Below are 16,901 nucleotides of genomic sequence, written 5' to 3'. Positions count from 1 at the left end.
TGAGGGGATATGTTTCCTAATTACTACAAACAGGTATAGGGAAAAGAAATCCGTTGATAGTAGTTATTGATATTGAAGGGAACATATAGCATCGATTTTCTACCTATATGATGTTTATCAAATTTATGCGATCAAAACGAGGGAGTACATGGGAGAACCCTAGGGGTAGAGAAAAATTAATATCTATAGCTTGGTAGAAACAACCTTGTCAGATGAAACGTAGCCACTCATGCGGGATCTTGAATATTTTAGTATTATTTAATTCCAAAAAATAGAGTATTAGTAGTTTACTGTTCGGGACTGCGTTTCACAAACCCTTATGATCAGTAACTACAGGAAGTGCGCGTGTAGTGACAACGAGTGCCAAAAATGATGTTTATGCAGGGGAATTATACTGTCACTGGGTAGTAAAATGACCAGTCACATAGATATTAGCAATGCTACTTAGAACACGCTCAGTTCTCCAAAAGAAAGAATGAAAGATGATATAACATTAGGATGCATCCGAACTTTCACCCTCACTCCACCAAAAGCTAACTGAAAAACTGGTAGTCAAAGAGCGCACATAGTGCCACCATTTTGGCGGGATATATAACATTTCGCCTTCCTCTAAAATACAGTCTACAAATTCCAAGTCTTGCACCTTCGGAAACTTGTTTTCATCTATGTCATCTAAATCAACCTTCAGACAAAAGAAATCTCTAATCAACATGGAGATAGATTTCAAAATATCAAATGCAATAATAAATAAAACAAATAAGAGAATGGATGGCACAGTTTGTGTCGTATGAATGATCTTTTTGTAGGAAAGCTAAACCTGAATCAACACCCCCTATAATGTTTCCACTTTGCAAGCTAATCCATAAACCTATCACTTACTGTATGTAAACTGCAAAAAAATTGTATTTTATACTACAATCTTATTCTTCTGAATAGTTTCTGTTGGCAGCTAGTCTAGACAATAATAAGCATTGCACTTGCAGAAGAATCATCTTTGTCGCAACAGATCTAAGATGGAATCTTTTTAGATTAGTTATAAAAGCTTGGATACTTGTTCACTTGGCTGCCTGGGCAATCTGTGGCCGGTGAAAGAATAAAAAAGCCTAGACATACACCAAGTAACAGAGGGTATAACAATAAGACAGAAAAAAATGCTACATTAATGAAATACTTCTAGAGCTCATTGGCCACTTAGATGGGATGCAGTGTCAGTGTTCAATCAAACAATTCAAAAACTAATTACCTGGCTGGAATTGTGGAGCATGGTACCAGAGTGGGGGGAAAGTTCCTCAGACAAAGATGAAGAGTAAAGCCTAATGTATTTCTTTCCAACAACCTGGAAGTATGAAAATGGTTTCAGCCAAATAGATTATGCCATGGTGCACAATAATCCTTTGCATGATACAGCTATGGCTGTTAGTATGACATAATATAGACAGCTATTGGCTTGATAATAGTACTGCAAAATGTTGGAGTCACAGTACTCAAAAGATGAGGGCAATAACTAACAGCTAGTGGTACATAAAATGAATTCTTGGTATGTGTGCGTGGTGGGAGAGGGGGGTTGATTGTGGTTGTAAAAGACAGCCTGTTCAGTGCAGCTGAGTTACCTGAGCTAGTATGTTATGATGTGGATCATGGTGTAACGGTGTCACTGTTCCTGCTGGACCAAACCAAGCATTGAGAGATCGTAGCTCCCCTCCACCAGTAAAACAATAGTCAGGAATAAAGATATCTTTCCGAAGCTCATTTATCTGCCATTTCAATAATATCAGAAACTGAAAGCAGTACAAGTCCGGCACTTGCACGCTAAAAATGAAAAAAGTCGATTTGGAGACAACATTGAAATTTGTAAATACCTGATCAAATAATGGATGCTGAGCAAGATATGTAAGACCACCAGGAGAACAGCTATCGGACTTTATCCGCTGAAGAAACTCTGAAAATGTAATTAGCTCTTGCTTCCACTCAGTACATAAATAGTTTTTCCCAACCTGGAATGAAAGCTGCATTTACCCTTTTTTGCAATATTTTTCTAAAAATAAAAACACACACACACACACACACACACACATATATATATATATATATATAATACATACAAAAATCCACTCTACCTTGTTCTCCCTGTGTGTGTGTGTGTGTGTGTGTGTGAAGGGATTTCCTGTATACTGCTAAACAACTTCCAACAGCCATGCCATGACAGAAAAAGTCTACATAAGGTAAATGCAACATAAATACAAATGGTACTAGATGTAACATACATGTTACAATGTAAAGACATGAGGAACTGCAATGGACATTCACTTCACACAAATCATAAATTTCTACAACTTTGTCCCATTACCTATTATTCAGTTTTAACAACTTAGTGGGAAAAAAAAAATCTGCCATGGAACATCATAGTAAAAGGAGGAAGGGAGGGGAAGTGTTCACTCACAAACTGTTGCAACCAAAATAAAATTTATTCACTTGTTAGATGCATGACAGGTAAAAAGTTCTAGGATTTCTACATAGAGCATTTTTAGGCCTATAAAACCCCACAGATTTGAAAGGATTCATATGCAACGCAAAAATAGATTAACTGCATTAAACTATATTCCAGGAGAATGATTTCCTAGCTGATGAGTTGATGACCAACTTTGGTTGCCTGTAGACATAAATTCAGGAAATATAATTTACAAAGAGAGGACAAGATATAAGTTGCAATTAAAAGACAATTCCATCATCAGTGTAACTTAAGTGCATCAAGCTTGTGTTTGTCAATAACTATCCAAGGTGGACCCTTCTGTTTTGCTTAAATTTTACTCTAAAAAATTCTCAAAATTCTTCTCTCCATTCATACATCTTTCCCACTGACACTGCTCAATAAACTTCCCAAACTCCTGGTAAGAAAGTTGTTACAAAAATAATATTACTAGCAAACAACTTAAATTTCATAATTCAGCTGCTACTACACATATATTCCCCAGGAGTGAGTTAAGTCATAAGTTTTAATTAATGTGATTTAAGTTTATCACAAATAATGATAAAAAGAAGTTGTCAACCAGCCATCAACCTTTTCTCTGTAGAAGGAAGAAAATCAAACAAACATCCAATCTCAAAACCCTTATCTCGTGCCTTCCTTTACAATCACAGAAATATCAATCAATCAGACAAATTACCTCAACCGGAACCGTGCGGTCACCGGCAACTCTCAGTAAGTAATCTTCGTCATTCCATTTCATCTTGGCTGGCCAGTGAGCCATACAATCACTGATAATAACCGGGCAGCCAGACAGGTAATGATCCTTCAGGAATTTCTCCAGCGACAGTGCCGATTTCTTCGCCACAAGCTTATTTGAAAGAGACTTCACAGGTAAAAGTTGGAGCACCTACAATGTAAAAAGCTATAACATAAACGTTAGAGCAGAACAGCCATAAATATAAAAAATTCAAATGCAGCCATAACACAAATCAACAAATCTCCAAATTCCAACAATAATACTAACACTAGCATGAAAATATTTAGTTACTTACTGAACTTCACGATTGAGATTAATGCAGAATTAACGACGATAAAAGAAAACAGAGAGGAACGGACCTCACCTCTGCCATATCAAATTCGCGATCGACGAGTCGGTGCTCGGAGTTCCCCAAATCAGAAACCCTAACGGTCTTCCTCGTTTGTTCGGAAATTTTCTCGATGGCGGAGTCCAAATCCTTGCGGAGGAGCGTGCCTCCCATGATGATTCCCAAATCCAAAACCCTAAGCGCGTCCCTGAACTCGCCGTTGCGGTAGTGGTGGCGCGCCACGAGGAGGCACGCCATGGAGTAAGCGTCGCGCCACACCGGCAGCACCGAGTGCCACGGCCCCGAGTGCAGCTGCTCCCACGCCATCTCGCACGCCGCCTCCGCCGCGCGAATGTCGCCGTTTGCCGCCAGAGCCGCCATGCTCACGTACGCGTACCCGCCATGCTCGGAGATCGCGTGGAGCAGCGCCGCCGATTCAAGGTCCAGCGTCGGCGTATCAAAACCGCGAGAAGGAGCGTCACCGCCGGATGCGGAGTTCGTCAACATTGCTGCGGCGGCGCAAGGGGAGAACTCCGGCGACTCGACTAAAAACTGAAAAAAAAAGTGAAAGTAGTACTTCAAAAAAGTGCTTGATATTTGAAGCACGGTTCGAGTCTTGGAGATATTTCTAAAGTATCTTAGGACCCAAAGTTAAATAATCATTGCTAATCAATCAGATATTTTTCTCTTTCCCTTTGCACACGGGATATTCAGATATTTTTGTCTTTCTATTAAGTATGATATTTTTTTGTCTCCACATTATGGCGTTTTCGTGTTTTTGCTTTTATTTTTCTCTTACAAGTCTATGTTTTTTGAAGTTGCTTAATTGCGACGTGAGACCTGTTTGATCTGATTCCTCGTACACAGGTTCGTATGAAGCCACGTATTTTATTAAAAGTCACAAAAAATGCAAATTTTGCTTTTAAAATGAAGTGAAGCCACGTTTATTAGCAAACGTCACAGAAATTTGAAAAATTATGCTTTTAAAGAAAGTGAACTTCAACCGAAAAAAGAAAAAAAAAACTTTTTCATAACGGTAGGATGGATATATTAAGAATATTATATATCGTGGATTCGTGATACATGTCATAATTTGTTAATTGTATCAATAAAAAATTGAATAATCACAATTGTCAACATTTTCACAGTATTTTTTTTTATGTAAACTAGGGGAAGAGAGACCTCTAAACTATATAAATAAATAATAAATAAAAAACAAAAAAATAGAAGATAAATATAGAAGTAGTGAAAAGTTATTGTAGGTTAGAAAAAAAAATTTAAAAGTCTTAAAAATAATTTGAGTATAAAATTATTCAATAAAATATGTACATCGAGAATATTTTTTTTTATTAGTATAGACGACATATTGTAATGAGTATTGTAGTTTTTATTCTATAAGTTGCTGTAGAATGATAAGTTGATTACTAAGAGTAAAAGATATTTTGGATCTAGAACTACGGATATTTGAATGTTACAGTACACATTCGACTAATCAAATGTTTCAAAGAGATTATTTTGTCTCCTTTCATTTTCTTATTCTGTGGATTGATGGGATTTTTGAGTGCCGCCCTGGGGTAGAGGATAGGAGAGAGGTGTAACAATATCATTTATTTATTACTATTTGCAAATGAATCATTTTTGTTGTTTATTATGGCATCTTTAATAATGGTCAAAATTTAAGACATCCATTTTAAGTATTTTAGAGTATATTAAATTAAATTTTATTTTTTAAAAACTTTGAAGATAAATTGCTTGTATAAGATATCTATGCCAAAAGAAACCCACAATATCAAGTAAACTTGCTCCAACAAAAAAAAAAATTATCCAAAGAAATTCATCAAAATCTTGTGATCTTAGAATAAAAGTTCTTCGTTGATATGATGTTATGCAAACTAGATATCACATGTTCATGAAGTGATATATAGGTGGCCCAAAAAGCTAATTTAAAAATATGTCCAAAAAATAGATCTCTCCATCTCTTGGCTCTCTTCGTATAAGTTTTGAATTTAATTAATATAAATGTATTGGTTTTCATCTATTTTTCATTAAATATTTAATTTTGTGAAACAACAATTGGATAGAGGTTATTTCCCAAAAAAAATACAAATGGATAGAGCTATCTAATCTAAGTTACTAAATACAATCAAGAGCTCACGGAAATAATTACTCTTTTTGAAAGCTTTAACTTAGAATTTAACATGATACTAACCAGTTAAACATTATGGCACTATTGGATATCCTACCAGTTCTGGTTCATATTATTGTCTTTCACAGCAATGCTATAGCCTATGCGCTGACTGTTTACTGTATCCATTTATCCCTTACAGAGAGATGAGTAGTGTTTTAAGGAACGGTTTAAATAAATTGATTATTACTGTCAAACACTTGGAGCATATTAAAATATCAACACCTAAAATGTGCATGGTTTAGTTACAAGGTTCTGTGATTTTGTTTAGTACTTGTCCCCAATCGCACCACACCCTTTGATCAGTAGTTTGTGTTGAAAGCAAGGTCTTGAGATTTTTAGTACTTGCCCCAAATCATCCCTTCATACCCTTTCACTAGTTAGTGCCAAAAGCACACAACAAGAGAATTAATATGTTGATCGAACATTATTGTGTCCCCCTTGGAAGTTATTGGACAGTTTGCTCAATTATAGTTCAAAAGATGTTGACCCACACTTAATTTTCCAGTGGCTTATAGTTTTGGTATATTTTAGTTAGATGTAACTATAATTAAACACCCCTAGTGGTAGTTGGATATAATGGAGTATGATAAAAATATATTTGTGTAGAAGAAAATTGTTGCTTGTGTCCTGGTATTTATAGATGAGGAATTGTTGACCATAAGTTTTGTGGTAATTACCAACTTAATTAGGTTAGTGTTAATTAGTAATTGGCTAAGGTGTAGATTCATAAAACATCTATTGTTATATCTAGGATGAATGATTATTATCAGTCCTAATTAGTAATTGCATCTAAACCTGAGACGTAAAATTATAAGATATCTATTGTTATATCAAGATGAATGAAAAAACTTATCATCCATTTATTTTCTTTTTCATTTCAGTTCCTTCCCATTTTCTTTTCATCTCTATTTTGTTTTTTCATCATGTCCTTATCATATTTATAACTTTTTTTCCTTTATATTTCTCTCTCTCTCTCTCTCTCTCTCTCTCTTCATCTCAATCCACCCCTTAATAGAGTGGAAAAATGGCAGTGCCCTATCTAAATAATTAATTATACCTGCTTAAACCATTTAAAAAGCTTAATTGTAATTATTTATCATATAAAAATTTGTTAAATAAAATAACCTGTTATTAAAATTAGAGGTAATTTTTATATCAAAATTTAATATTTATAATTAAATATATCATAATCAATAATGGTTAATCCAAGTAATATACACCTGTTTTTCCTTTTTGGATTTTTTTATCAATAAATATTAATTATTAATTTGTTAATTTTTTATTAGTGGAAAAAAATCTAACTCACAATCTCCCTTTTCTTCAACCATCCATATAATCTTATAACTTCTTTTTCTTTTTGAATTTGAGTTTTGTATATAAAAGCATTTAATATGAAGTAAACTAGTTTCATCATGTTGTAAAACATTATGCGATGATACATTTACGTAGTCTAAAAAAAGAAAATATCATATGGCATCAACATATTCTTGTGAACATATCGGATGGCTTAATATGGATCGATCCTGATATTAATTAATCGGATGAAAATGACAACTTTTATGTTAGTTGAAAAGAGTCTAGGATTTTTTTGCGGACCAGTTCACTTCAAAAGTAGCAATATCTTTTTCAAGCAGCACTTATTTTGAATCAAATAAAATTGTACCAATTTACTGGACTAATGGCTAAACTTAAAATATAATAGGCGTTAAAAAAACAAGGAACCGCAACTCTGAAAATTGTACAGTTCCAATTTGCAGGGATCCTCTGTATTGTTTGTAAAAGGCAACAAATGGTCATTTTGTCTTCTTCGGATGCTCTTTGAGAAGTGTAAAATGCAACGACCACCAATGAATATTTGAGTCTATCATACAATAGGCAATAGATGTTTGATATTCTTTTCTTTCACAATATAAATGATGAACAGAGTGGAAAACAAAAATGAATTGCAAACAATATTAAAAACAAATATAATGATCCCAAGTATAATCGGTTCTGATTATGTACAAAAGTAAGCACATAGCAGAAGATATGGACCGTGAATTACAAAACCGTAAGCACTAAATACATGATGTAGAAAAATAAACAAAATAGTGGAATTAATGAGGAGGGTCCTTTGTTAAAGCACGAACCTACTACACTAAAATCTACTAAAGTATATATAGCAGAGTTTTTTAAGGAAGGAAATTCAATGGCCTATAGGGTGGTTGATGTGATGAAGGGGGTCAGGTCCCGTAGGGACTTCTCTTGCCGAGTCTTCTACTATGCCAACAGAAGCAGCTTCGTTCGAATCTTGCAACCTAAAAGTAAAACCACATATGTAATTGGATAAACCAACACCATATACATTACCAAAAGATAAAAAAAAAAAAAGAAAGAAAGAAGAGAGAGACCCAAATAACATGTAATTAACGATTTTATGTATATCTATACCTCTTTGTTTGTTGCTATGGACCCGCTTCCTGCCATGTTTGTTTGATATATACGACCTGTAAGTAAGCATGTATTAAGCAATGATTTTTACCACAATTAATACAAGCGAAATTGAAGAGTGATTTTGTTGAGGTCACTTGAACTAGAGGATTGAACAATGAAAATGTAGATGACCAGGATTAGAACTTTCTTGATGGCCATTGTATTAGAGCAGTAGAATAGCAAAGAAGAGAGGAATGACAAAAATAACCCTTTATTATATTGTGTCACTCTCTGACGTTGAAGCTTCCTTCTTTTCTTTTCTTTCTGGTCAGAAATGAGACAGGGTAAGAAATGGCAAAATTACTGTGCTTTTGCACTGAAATTTGAAATGAAGTTGACAATATGAACCTCTTGATATAGTAAGAACTACTACAAGGAAGATATTTAAGATAAGTGTCAAAGAGAAAAAGACTCAAGAGAGAGCAAAGTTGGGATGGAGGGACAGTGGACATGTCACGAAGATGCACACTACTATTCCGAGGTAATAAGGCGTTTGACAGTCTGGCACGTGCCAAGCAGACATCCTCGTAGGGATGTTGGCGGCGTCTTTGATCAGACACGTGGCATTTCATTATTGAAAGGAAGCGGAAGAAAAACCGCGTAAAGATTGTTCACACCGCCCAATGTCATGTCATGCTTGTCTTATAATATTAGGGTGGGCCACTTCGTCACACTGCTGCCATGCCATGCCATGCCATGCTTGTCTTGTAAGTTGTAACTCCGAGCAAGAGAGCATATCCCAACCAAGCTTAAGGAGAGAGGCCTCATTGATAGATCTTAAGGACCTAATGCCAAGACCACCATTGAACTGCATGACCTAGTTTCTATTTTAAAAAGTTTGAAAACTTTTATACCCTATTTTAATAAAATGACTTAATATTCATTTTGGTCACTTAGTTGATTAAAAATATTCAATTAGGTTCTTTTATTTTTTTTATTATGCAATTGGATTCTTTATTTTTTTTAACTTTATCCAATTGAGTCATTTTCTTTAAATTAATTGATGGAAAGTCATACATGACCAATTGAGATTTTTTTTAAGAACAACAATAACATACATCCAATAAAGAAAACATGTAACATATTAGAACAACTTATTATAAAATATTAATATACAAATTTTTTTAACTTAGAAATATAAAAATAATATATAATATATAATTAATATTATTTTAATTTTTTTTAAAAAAGAATTTACCTTAGGCCCTCAAATACATAGGCAAGACCCTGTTGGTTGCCTTTTGGGTTAGTGTGTGTATACTCCAGAGTGTTATGAGGATTTGAAGCAATAAGGACATAAAGAAGAGAATTGGAAAATCTGTAGCTTTTTCTGGAACTGTTGACAGGGGAGTGTATTAATTTTGAAAAAGGAAATTTTAAAAAAACAAATTAAAAAGAGGAGTGTATATACAAAAATGGGAGTGGATATAACAACTTCCCGCAACAATACATAAACAAGACCCAAACATGATAAGAAGACTTTAGTTGATTGGCTTTGTAAGAATGTCCTATTAAGTCACGATTTATCCATCAAAATTTATTTTAGAAAAAAATTCATCAAAATATGTGAACTTTTAAATATTATGAGTTTTTTTTTATAAGTTACATAAAAAATCTTGATTAAATATCAATGAGTTTTATTGAATTCTTTAAAAATCTTGAACTGTTTGTAGCAGTGGCTGAGTGAAGAATGTCTGATACCATGTTCTGGTCAAGGTCACTTTGTGTGACTCATTTTTGTGCAATGCTGCAGCCAAATTACCAACTCTTATCTTGCTTACCATGTCTGTCTCTTCTTTCCCTTCATCATAAGAATTCTTCACGGAGTTCCTTATGACAACTTGGGACTGTGAGCCAATGTAGACACCACCCTCTCGGAATGTAGAATTCATTGGAGCAACAGAAAGTGCACCAAGAATGACATTCTTTTGGACTAGAGAACCAGGGAGGATTAGACTTTGACTCCCGCTAACCAAATTGTCCTGAACCTCAATTTTTCCTCCAACATATCCACTTGAAGAATGAAAACCTGTAATTACACGGCTAAAATCTCCAAGATGGACACCAGCACCAATTGACATTAACTCTGGATTTGAAACTGGGTTGATGGCTCTAATGGAACAATGTTCACCAATTTTCGCACCTAAAAGGCATAGATATATGCAGAAGGCTTCTGTTCCTGAGAGAAGCTTTGCACATCTAAGGTGGCAGGAAGTTGTCATTTGGCATCAAAGCCGGGTTTAAATTGGCTTTGGTTTTGACTAGTTTTGAGGAGACGAGTAAAAGCAGTGGTGAGAATGATGAGTATGAAACCATGAAGCAAGTAGGCGCTGGTAAATGAAATGGCAAAGGTGATGGGATTTGACGAGACTTCAGAAAACAGGGTAGCATATGCAATGATTGTAAACGGTATCCAATGGAAGGCACCATATATGCAAACAAAGGTGAAGTGCTGGGGTGATGGAGGTTGCTTGGAGAACCAAATATATAATAAGTAGGCAATGACTGCAGCAAGGGAGCTGAGAAAGCCAACAAGATAGATTCCCATAAAGTGGTGGATGATATCACATTGAGTTTTGCTGATAATAGGTAGTTTTCATTCTGAAATAAAAATGGAAAGGTATTAGTTAATAGTTCTAGCTTCAATTGTTGTATGTATTTAATTTATATTTATATTGTAGATATAGACATGCATAGCCATGACTTTGGTTCTTCCAAAAATTAGAGAAATATACTATAAATTCCTAAACTTCAAAATCAAATGCTGAGACAATACTTGGGCAGAAAGATAAAGCTACATGGTGCGTGCACGTGTGGGTTTGAAGAGAGTCTTAGAATGTGAGTTTAGGCCTAACTCAAACCCAAAAGCTAGCTCAAGGAATGAGGGTTGTTTCTCACTTATATACTATTACTTGACTTTTTTTTTAGTTGATGTGAGAGTTGAGTTTTTTTCCAATAGAGAGAGAGTGAGAATGTTAGATATAAAAAAATAACCTAAAAATATATGTTCAGAATATATAAAGTACTTTTGTAAGCATTGCAGGTTTGAACACATGTTGGTCTTGTCCAACCTTTTGCAGGGCCTGTACCTCAGCACCTTCTTCAATAACACTTCCTTTTTGGATAACAACATAAGGTCCAATGGAAGAACATTTCCCAATCCTAATAGGATGGAAACTTAAAATTCCATTCTTTACCTCGTGGATTTGAACCAAAACACCTTCAGCAATGACAACTTCATCTCCAATTGACACCAAAGATGGGTCAGTGATGTCAACAGTATCGAGTAAAACTGAGGATCCAATCCTTGCACCCAGAATCTCAAACCAGTAATTCAGAAAAACTGTTCCCCTGAGGTGTACGGCCAGAACCGTAGAAGAAATTCCTTGGGCCTTATATAGTGCCAACCACTTGACAAAAATCCATCGAGTAGATGGAGATTTCAGAGGTAAGGGCATAGTTTGGCCCCTAGAAAGAGCTTCCAAATAATGAAATGCAAATGCAAGTAGGAGCAATGCAAAGAATCCAACAAGAGGTACAAAAGTCATGAAAATTAAGTAATTTAACCAGGGAAATCCATCTATCCATTTACTGGCACTTAGGATGAAATTTAAATAAGTAGTAATGGATAGATATGCAGGAGGTACCAGCATGATAGAAACATAAATGAGTGCTAGGAGTTGAAGTACACAGATACCAAATTGGCGAGACTTGGATACCTCCACAATCAATTCAGTAGAATCAGTCTAAGCTTCTGGAACATTGGATGGATTGCTTGAAAGAGAAGGCTGAGACTTTGATAGAAGATCCTTAGAGAAGTTAGCCAATTCTAGAATACAGGATGCAGTGAAAACATCTATAGCTGCAACTGGAGTGCCTAAGAAATCTGAGAGTTTTTGAGTTGCTTTAACCACACCAATTGAGTCAATTCCATAGGATGTCAGGTTGTCTGTGATTGAGATGTCGTTGACTGGGATTCCAGTCTGCTCAGAAATAAGCCCTTTCAAGAGCTCTACAATTTCATTCTTATTGATCCTTTTTCTAGGAGCAAGTATACTACCTCTTACTTGCTGTGGCCCTGGTGTTTTTTCTTCTCCCCATGTTCTTGTAGTGAATGACCTTAACAAAGACTTCTTTGTCAAAATAGTTTTTGAACCTTGTGGTACCAAGTTCAGTGTTTCATCTGTGAACTGTTTGACACATTCAAATCCCTTGATTTTTCCTGATGTTGTTTTGCTGATGGTTCTAGGCTTGACCAACTTGACAGAAGCAATATTGATTCCATGTTCTTCTACCACACAGAGTCTTAATTTTCTCAATCAAATCATTGCTCACTGTCTTTCCATCCCTTCTGCAATCACAACTAAGCTAACCTGATCAGAGCCATCTGGAATGGAAATTCCCTTTGCTGATAAAATTTCCTCAGGGACTCCAATGATAGCACAGCAACCAGGACGAAGAAATTCAGATGAAGTCTCAACTATCTTTTCAACATCTGCTGAGTAAATATTTCTTCCAGCAACGATGATTAGATCCTTGATCTTTCCAGTGATGAATAGCTTCTGATCTATTATTCGCCCCAAGTCTCTAGTTCTCGCGTAGCTACGTCTAGGATGATTATGAAGTTCATTCCTGAAAGTTTTTTGACTCAATTCTTCCCTTCCCCAGTATCCTATGCCTGCACTTGGATTACTAATCCATATTTCTCCCTCCTTTCCATCTTCCTGAAGCTCTTCACAAGTCTCTGGATCAACTATTCTAATTTCAACATCCGCATCCTCGTGATTAACATATCCACAACAAATTCTTCTCTGCCAATCAACAATGATTGGCTTGCGTTCTCCAAATGCACAGCTGACAAACACACAATCTTCTGCTAAGCCATATCCAGGAGCCATCACTTTTTCAGATAAGCCAAAAGGACTTGTTAGCTCAATAAATCTTTTCAGGGTCTTTTGTCTCACTGGTTCAGCAGCAACCATAAGAAAAGTCAAGGATGAAAGGTCTAAATTCCGAAGCTTATCCTTGTCAGACTCCAATCTTCGAATCAGTAACTCAAAGGCAAAGTTGGGTCTAGCGCTATGAGTTGCTTGATATTTGCTAATAGTTTCAAGCCATAAGAGTGGTTTCTTGATAAATGTCATTGGTGAAAATAAAACTGCAGATCCACCACTAACAAGAGATGTAAAAAGTCCCCCAATAAGCCCCATGTCATGATACTGAGGGAGCCAGCTTACTAGGATTGTCCTTGAGGTGCTCTTGTATCTTGTTCGCATGAACTTTACATTGTGAATTAGCCCACCATGAGCGATCATCACTCCTTTAGCATCACTAGTTGAACCTGAGGTAAATTGCAAGAAACATATATCACCTGGCTGAGGTTCACATTGTTTTTCAAGATGTTCCACAATCATACTTTTGGAGTTCTTGACCCATGTACCAGTGTGCAACCATGGAAGATTCGGCCACCGAGCTGAGGATTTCCCATTTTTTCCAGTTAATGAGATTAAATTTTTCTACAAACCTGCACGGACTGCTGAGTGATAAGCTACAGTTGATAAAATTGCCACAATGTTACATGACTTGGCAATATTTTCAATTTGAATTAGAGCCTGTCCATTTCTTTGCATGGGATCTGGAGGAAGAATGGGGACTGGTATGACTTTAGCTCTTAGGCATCCAATGAACGCATCAATAAAATCCAAACCAGGGGCATAGACCATGAGAACCTTGTCAGCTGGCTTGATAACTGGCTTTTGGCTTGTTAGGAGATTATGAGCAATGCAAGAAGAGTTAAAATATAGTTCTCCATAGGTCCTTTGGCATACTGGAGTCCCTTCTTCATTAATCCAAGTATAAAGATTCCTGTTTTGAGTGATTAGATGAGTTCCCCAGTGCTTAAAGTAGCTATTCAAAGTAGGCAAATCAGGAAATTGCACTTCTGGCAATTCACCTAATTCTCTAGGATTCTTTTTCTGGCACTCAGCTTGCAAGGGAAACAAATTCTGCATAAAACATGCTTCTATTCGGTGTAGGTCTATTTGGAAGACTCGACTATCTAAAATCGATAAAATCTTGGCTTTTCAAATCAATGAGATGTCAAAATATACACAGATGGCAAATTAGCTTGGTGTAAGGAAACATTGGAAAATCATTCCTATTTGCTAAGTTCTTGCAGATCAAAGCCATGGCATAAGATGAATTTCTCTCTGTGAGCTCAAACGCTATAAGTCCACCTACATAATAAGTATTCCTTGAACCTTGAAGCTCTAATTCCAACTTTTCATAAAAATCATCTTTCATATCTGCATTAAAACTTCAAATGTGGAGTCATTACTTGGCAAAGAGTAATGGATTTTTTTTAAATACGAAATAACTTGGCTGCCAACATGAGGAAAATACATAAAACGGTGCTGAAGAATGACATGTTGAACCTCTCCTCCAATGGCTTCTATTGTCTTGATTGCTAGCTCCATGACTGTTGGTCCCTTAATATCAACAGAGTTTCCATAGGACCATAATAAGAATATATTAGTGTCAGCATAAAATCTCTGCATTGCAACTGGATGTCCAATTGTGCTAGGATCTTTCATATATTCACTAAAATAATAAAATCCAACAGGCAAATGTTCTAGCCCTTTAATCTTTAAAACAGTGGTGTAGTAGTCATTTGTCTCTACTTTGCTGAACAAATCCTTTTCAAGGTCACTTGCATCCATTACTTCTGTTTCACACTCTGCCACAAGACTTGTTTAATCAGGTTTCAAGCTGGATAAAAGAAATACCTTGCATAAATATGAAGCAGTAAGAATTCTACATGCCTATACAAATTGAAGTCAATTATCTGTAAGTTCTTTCATATTTTAATGGAAATGAACCAGAGATTATGATCTTATCAAATTCCAAAGTTTCAAATTGATTTAAGCTCTTGATATTAACGGTGACACCATCAGAGTTCCGCCTGTTTGCCAATACTTCAGTGCTGCAGTGAAGTTTTAAAGGAAGCAATTCAGCAATCTTCTGCCAAAGACTAGTATATCCATCTATAAATCGTCAAATTTTTCCAGCTATGGATGTTCTAGTAAATTCATGAAGGTAGGCATAAGGCATGTCTTGAATAAATCCATATCCTGAAGTAGTGTAACCGTAAGCTACAGATTTAGGAACAGATTTGAGTCCATGATGCTCAAGATATTCTGGAGTTAAGTCTGAAGCAATGTCACTAACAGCATGGACCCCAATCCGATCGCAATTCTTCACCTTTTCCTGTCAATAGCACAAGGAGAATTAACCGCATACAAATTTCAAGTCAGAGAACAATGTAAAAACATCCTTTAGGTGCCTATAAAAGACTGAAAGTAGAGAGCAAAAACTAACTTGGATTTCCAATGTAAGTGACACAATAGATACATAATCATCAGCAACTTTAGTATCTTGATATTCTCCAGAGGAAGGGTCAATAACAGCAAGCTTGTGGGAGTCCAATTCTTCTAGTGCAGAGCCTGTCTCTCTTGCCAAGCGAAAAATGATTGGTGTACTGGTTGCTGCAAGAACTTGCCCATCTAGATCATAAACTTTTCCTGCATAGACATTTACATGTAGTCAAAACCTATTGTCACTTGAATTAGTTAAGAGCTAAGTTATCAAATCGAGATTTGAATCATGAATTCTAATTTTATTGAATTCTAAGATTCAAAGACAATGAAAAATTACTTCAAATCTATCATATATATTATGTATGTAGTGTTCATTGTAAGAAAATTAAATTAGAAATAGATATAACAACTTACTAGAAGTCTTAAAAAACAAAATTATTAGTTATATTGGGATTTACGAAGCCTTTATTTAGAAAAATGGAAGCAAAGCAATTAATTAGCTAAATAGAGTACATGCATTGAATGAGTGAATGACAAATAAATTAGTGGGATACTCAAATAGGATAAGTACAGAAGTGTTCCTTCAATTCTTTTGCATTTAACAATTTAAGCTTTTATGACTTTCAATTTTTTCATGAGAATTAGTGATAGAAAAGTAAAAATAATCGTTGAATCATGTGATTCATATTGATAGTACGAAATTGCTCAAAAGATATAAAGTCATTTAAGATTCATCTATAGGTAACCAAATTATATGGAATCATAAGATTTGAATCGTGAATTGTAAATAACTATGGTTAAGAGAGTACAATCAAGATATACCTTCAATTTCTACTGATTCACACATGCCACTAACCGTGTGATGTTTCTCCAAAACTGTGATATTCTTATAACCAAGCCTGGCAGTGCATAAGCTGCTGATAAGCCATGTGGACCAGCACCAACTATTCCAATTCTGGTGTTTTCTGGTAAGGAAGGGTGTAACTTGGAGAACTGGTCCTCTATTTATCTTTCTAGATCCATCTTGTATGAATTTGAAATTTGAAATCAGAAATCTGTGAAACCTGTTGAAATCAAGTGACAAACACAATCAAACTACTATCAACTCACTAGTACTTATATACATACATCATCCAACTTTCAACCTTTTGGAGCAAAGTCCAACCCAACGATTACAGAAAGATAAATTTCATACCTCAATCACTCAATGCTTTAAGGCCTTCTCGCTAGAAACAAAAAAAAAAAGAGTAGTTATGAGTCTTCTTAGCACACAGATAGTTATACCAATTTAACATGAAGTGTGTTGTCGAGAT

General features: G+C 35.4%; 3 protein-coding genes across 5 annotated transcripts; all 3 read right to left on the bottom strand.

Moving 5' to 3' along the window:
* Positions 1 to 361: 361 nt before the first annotated feature.
* LOC100779376 (lysine-specific demethylase JMJ30) lies at positions 362 to 4,241 on the bottom strand. Of its 2 annotated transcripts, none has more exons than XM_006590891.4 (6): positions 3,589 to 4,241; positions 3,165 to 3,374; positions 1,860 to 2,006; positions 1,611 to 1,754; positions 1,244 to 1,336; positions 362 to 682 (listed from the first exon to the last, which is right to left on the bottom strand). In XM_006590891.4, the coding sequence occupies exons 1-6, from the start codon at positions 4,057 to 4,059 to the stop codon at positions 494 to 496; spliced, it is 1,254 nt and encodes a 417-aa protein (XP_006590954.1). In that variant the 5' UTR covers positions 4,060 to 4,241; the 3' UTR covers positions 362 to 493. The 2 variants fall into 2 exon arrangements, with proteins under 2 accessions (XP_006590954.1, XP_006590955.1); XM_006590892.4 differs by having other exon boundaries at positions 1,860 to 1,994; positions 3,589 to 4,237.
* Positions 4,242 to 7,757: 3,516 nt separating this feature from the next.
* On the bottom strand, positions 7,758 to 8,787 carry LOC121173028 (uncharacterized). The gene is given in 4 exon segments (XM_071055357.1): positions 7,758 to 8,025; positions 8,027 to 8,037; positions 8,171 to 8,226; positions 8,308 to 8,787. Coding segments are annotated over 4 exon segments (231 nt in total). The 5' UTR covers positions 8,372 to 8,787; the 3' UTR covers positions 7,758 to 7,925.
* A 1,104-nt stretch (positions 8,788 to 9,891) lies between these two features.
* On the bottom strand, positions 9,892 to 16,695 carry LOC121173027 (long-chain-fatty-acid--AMP ligase FadD28). 2 transcript variants are annotated; one of them, XM_041006714.1, is made up of 3 exons: positions 16,411 to 16,695; positions 15,590 to 15,792; positions 9,892 to 15,478 (listed from the first exon to the last, which is right to left on the bottom strand). In XM_041006714.1, the coding sequence occupies exon 3, from the start codon at positions 13,624 to 13,626 to the stop codon at positions 12,544 to 12,546; it is 1,083 nt and encodes a 360-aa protein (XP_040862648.1). In that variant the 5' UTR covers positions 13,627 to 15,478; positions 15,590 to 15,792; positions 16,411 to 16,695; the 3' UTR covers positions 9,892 to 12,543. Both variants share the same exon structure in this region, with proteins under 2 accessions (XP_040862648.1, XP_040862649.1).
* Positions 16,696 to 16,901: the final 206 nt, after the last annotated feature.

Source organism: Glycine max, chromosome 11 (assembly GCF_000004515.6).
Source record: "Glycine max cultivar Williams 82 chromosome 11, Glycine_max_v4.0, whole genome shotgun sequence".
Taxonomy (NCBI): domain Eukaryota; kingdom Viridiplantae; phylum Streptophyta; class Magnoliopsida; order Fabales; family Fabaceae; genus Glycine; species Glycine max.
This window is presented reverse-complemented; position numbering and strand designations above follow the sequence as displayed.

Bases quoted from the DNA above. Each gene is read 5' to 3' on its own strand.
- LOC121173027 (XM_041006714.1), bottom strand. From the start codon at position 13,626: ATGATTGTGGAACATCTTGAAAAACAATGTGAACCTCAGCCAGGTGAT.
- LOC100779376 (XM_006590891.4), bottom strand. From the start codon at position 4,059: ATGTTGACGAACTCCGCATCCGGCGGTGACGCTCCTTCTCGCGGTTTT. The intron at 2,007-3,164 runs GTAATTTGTCTG...GGGTAAATGCAG, and splicing joins ACCGCACGGTTCCGGTTGAG to CTTTCATTCCAGGTTGGGAA. The intron at 1,755-1,859 runs GTATTTACAAAT...TTGAAATGGCAG, and splicing joins AGCATCCATTATTTGATCAG to ATAAATGAGCTTCGGAAAGA.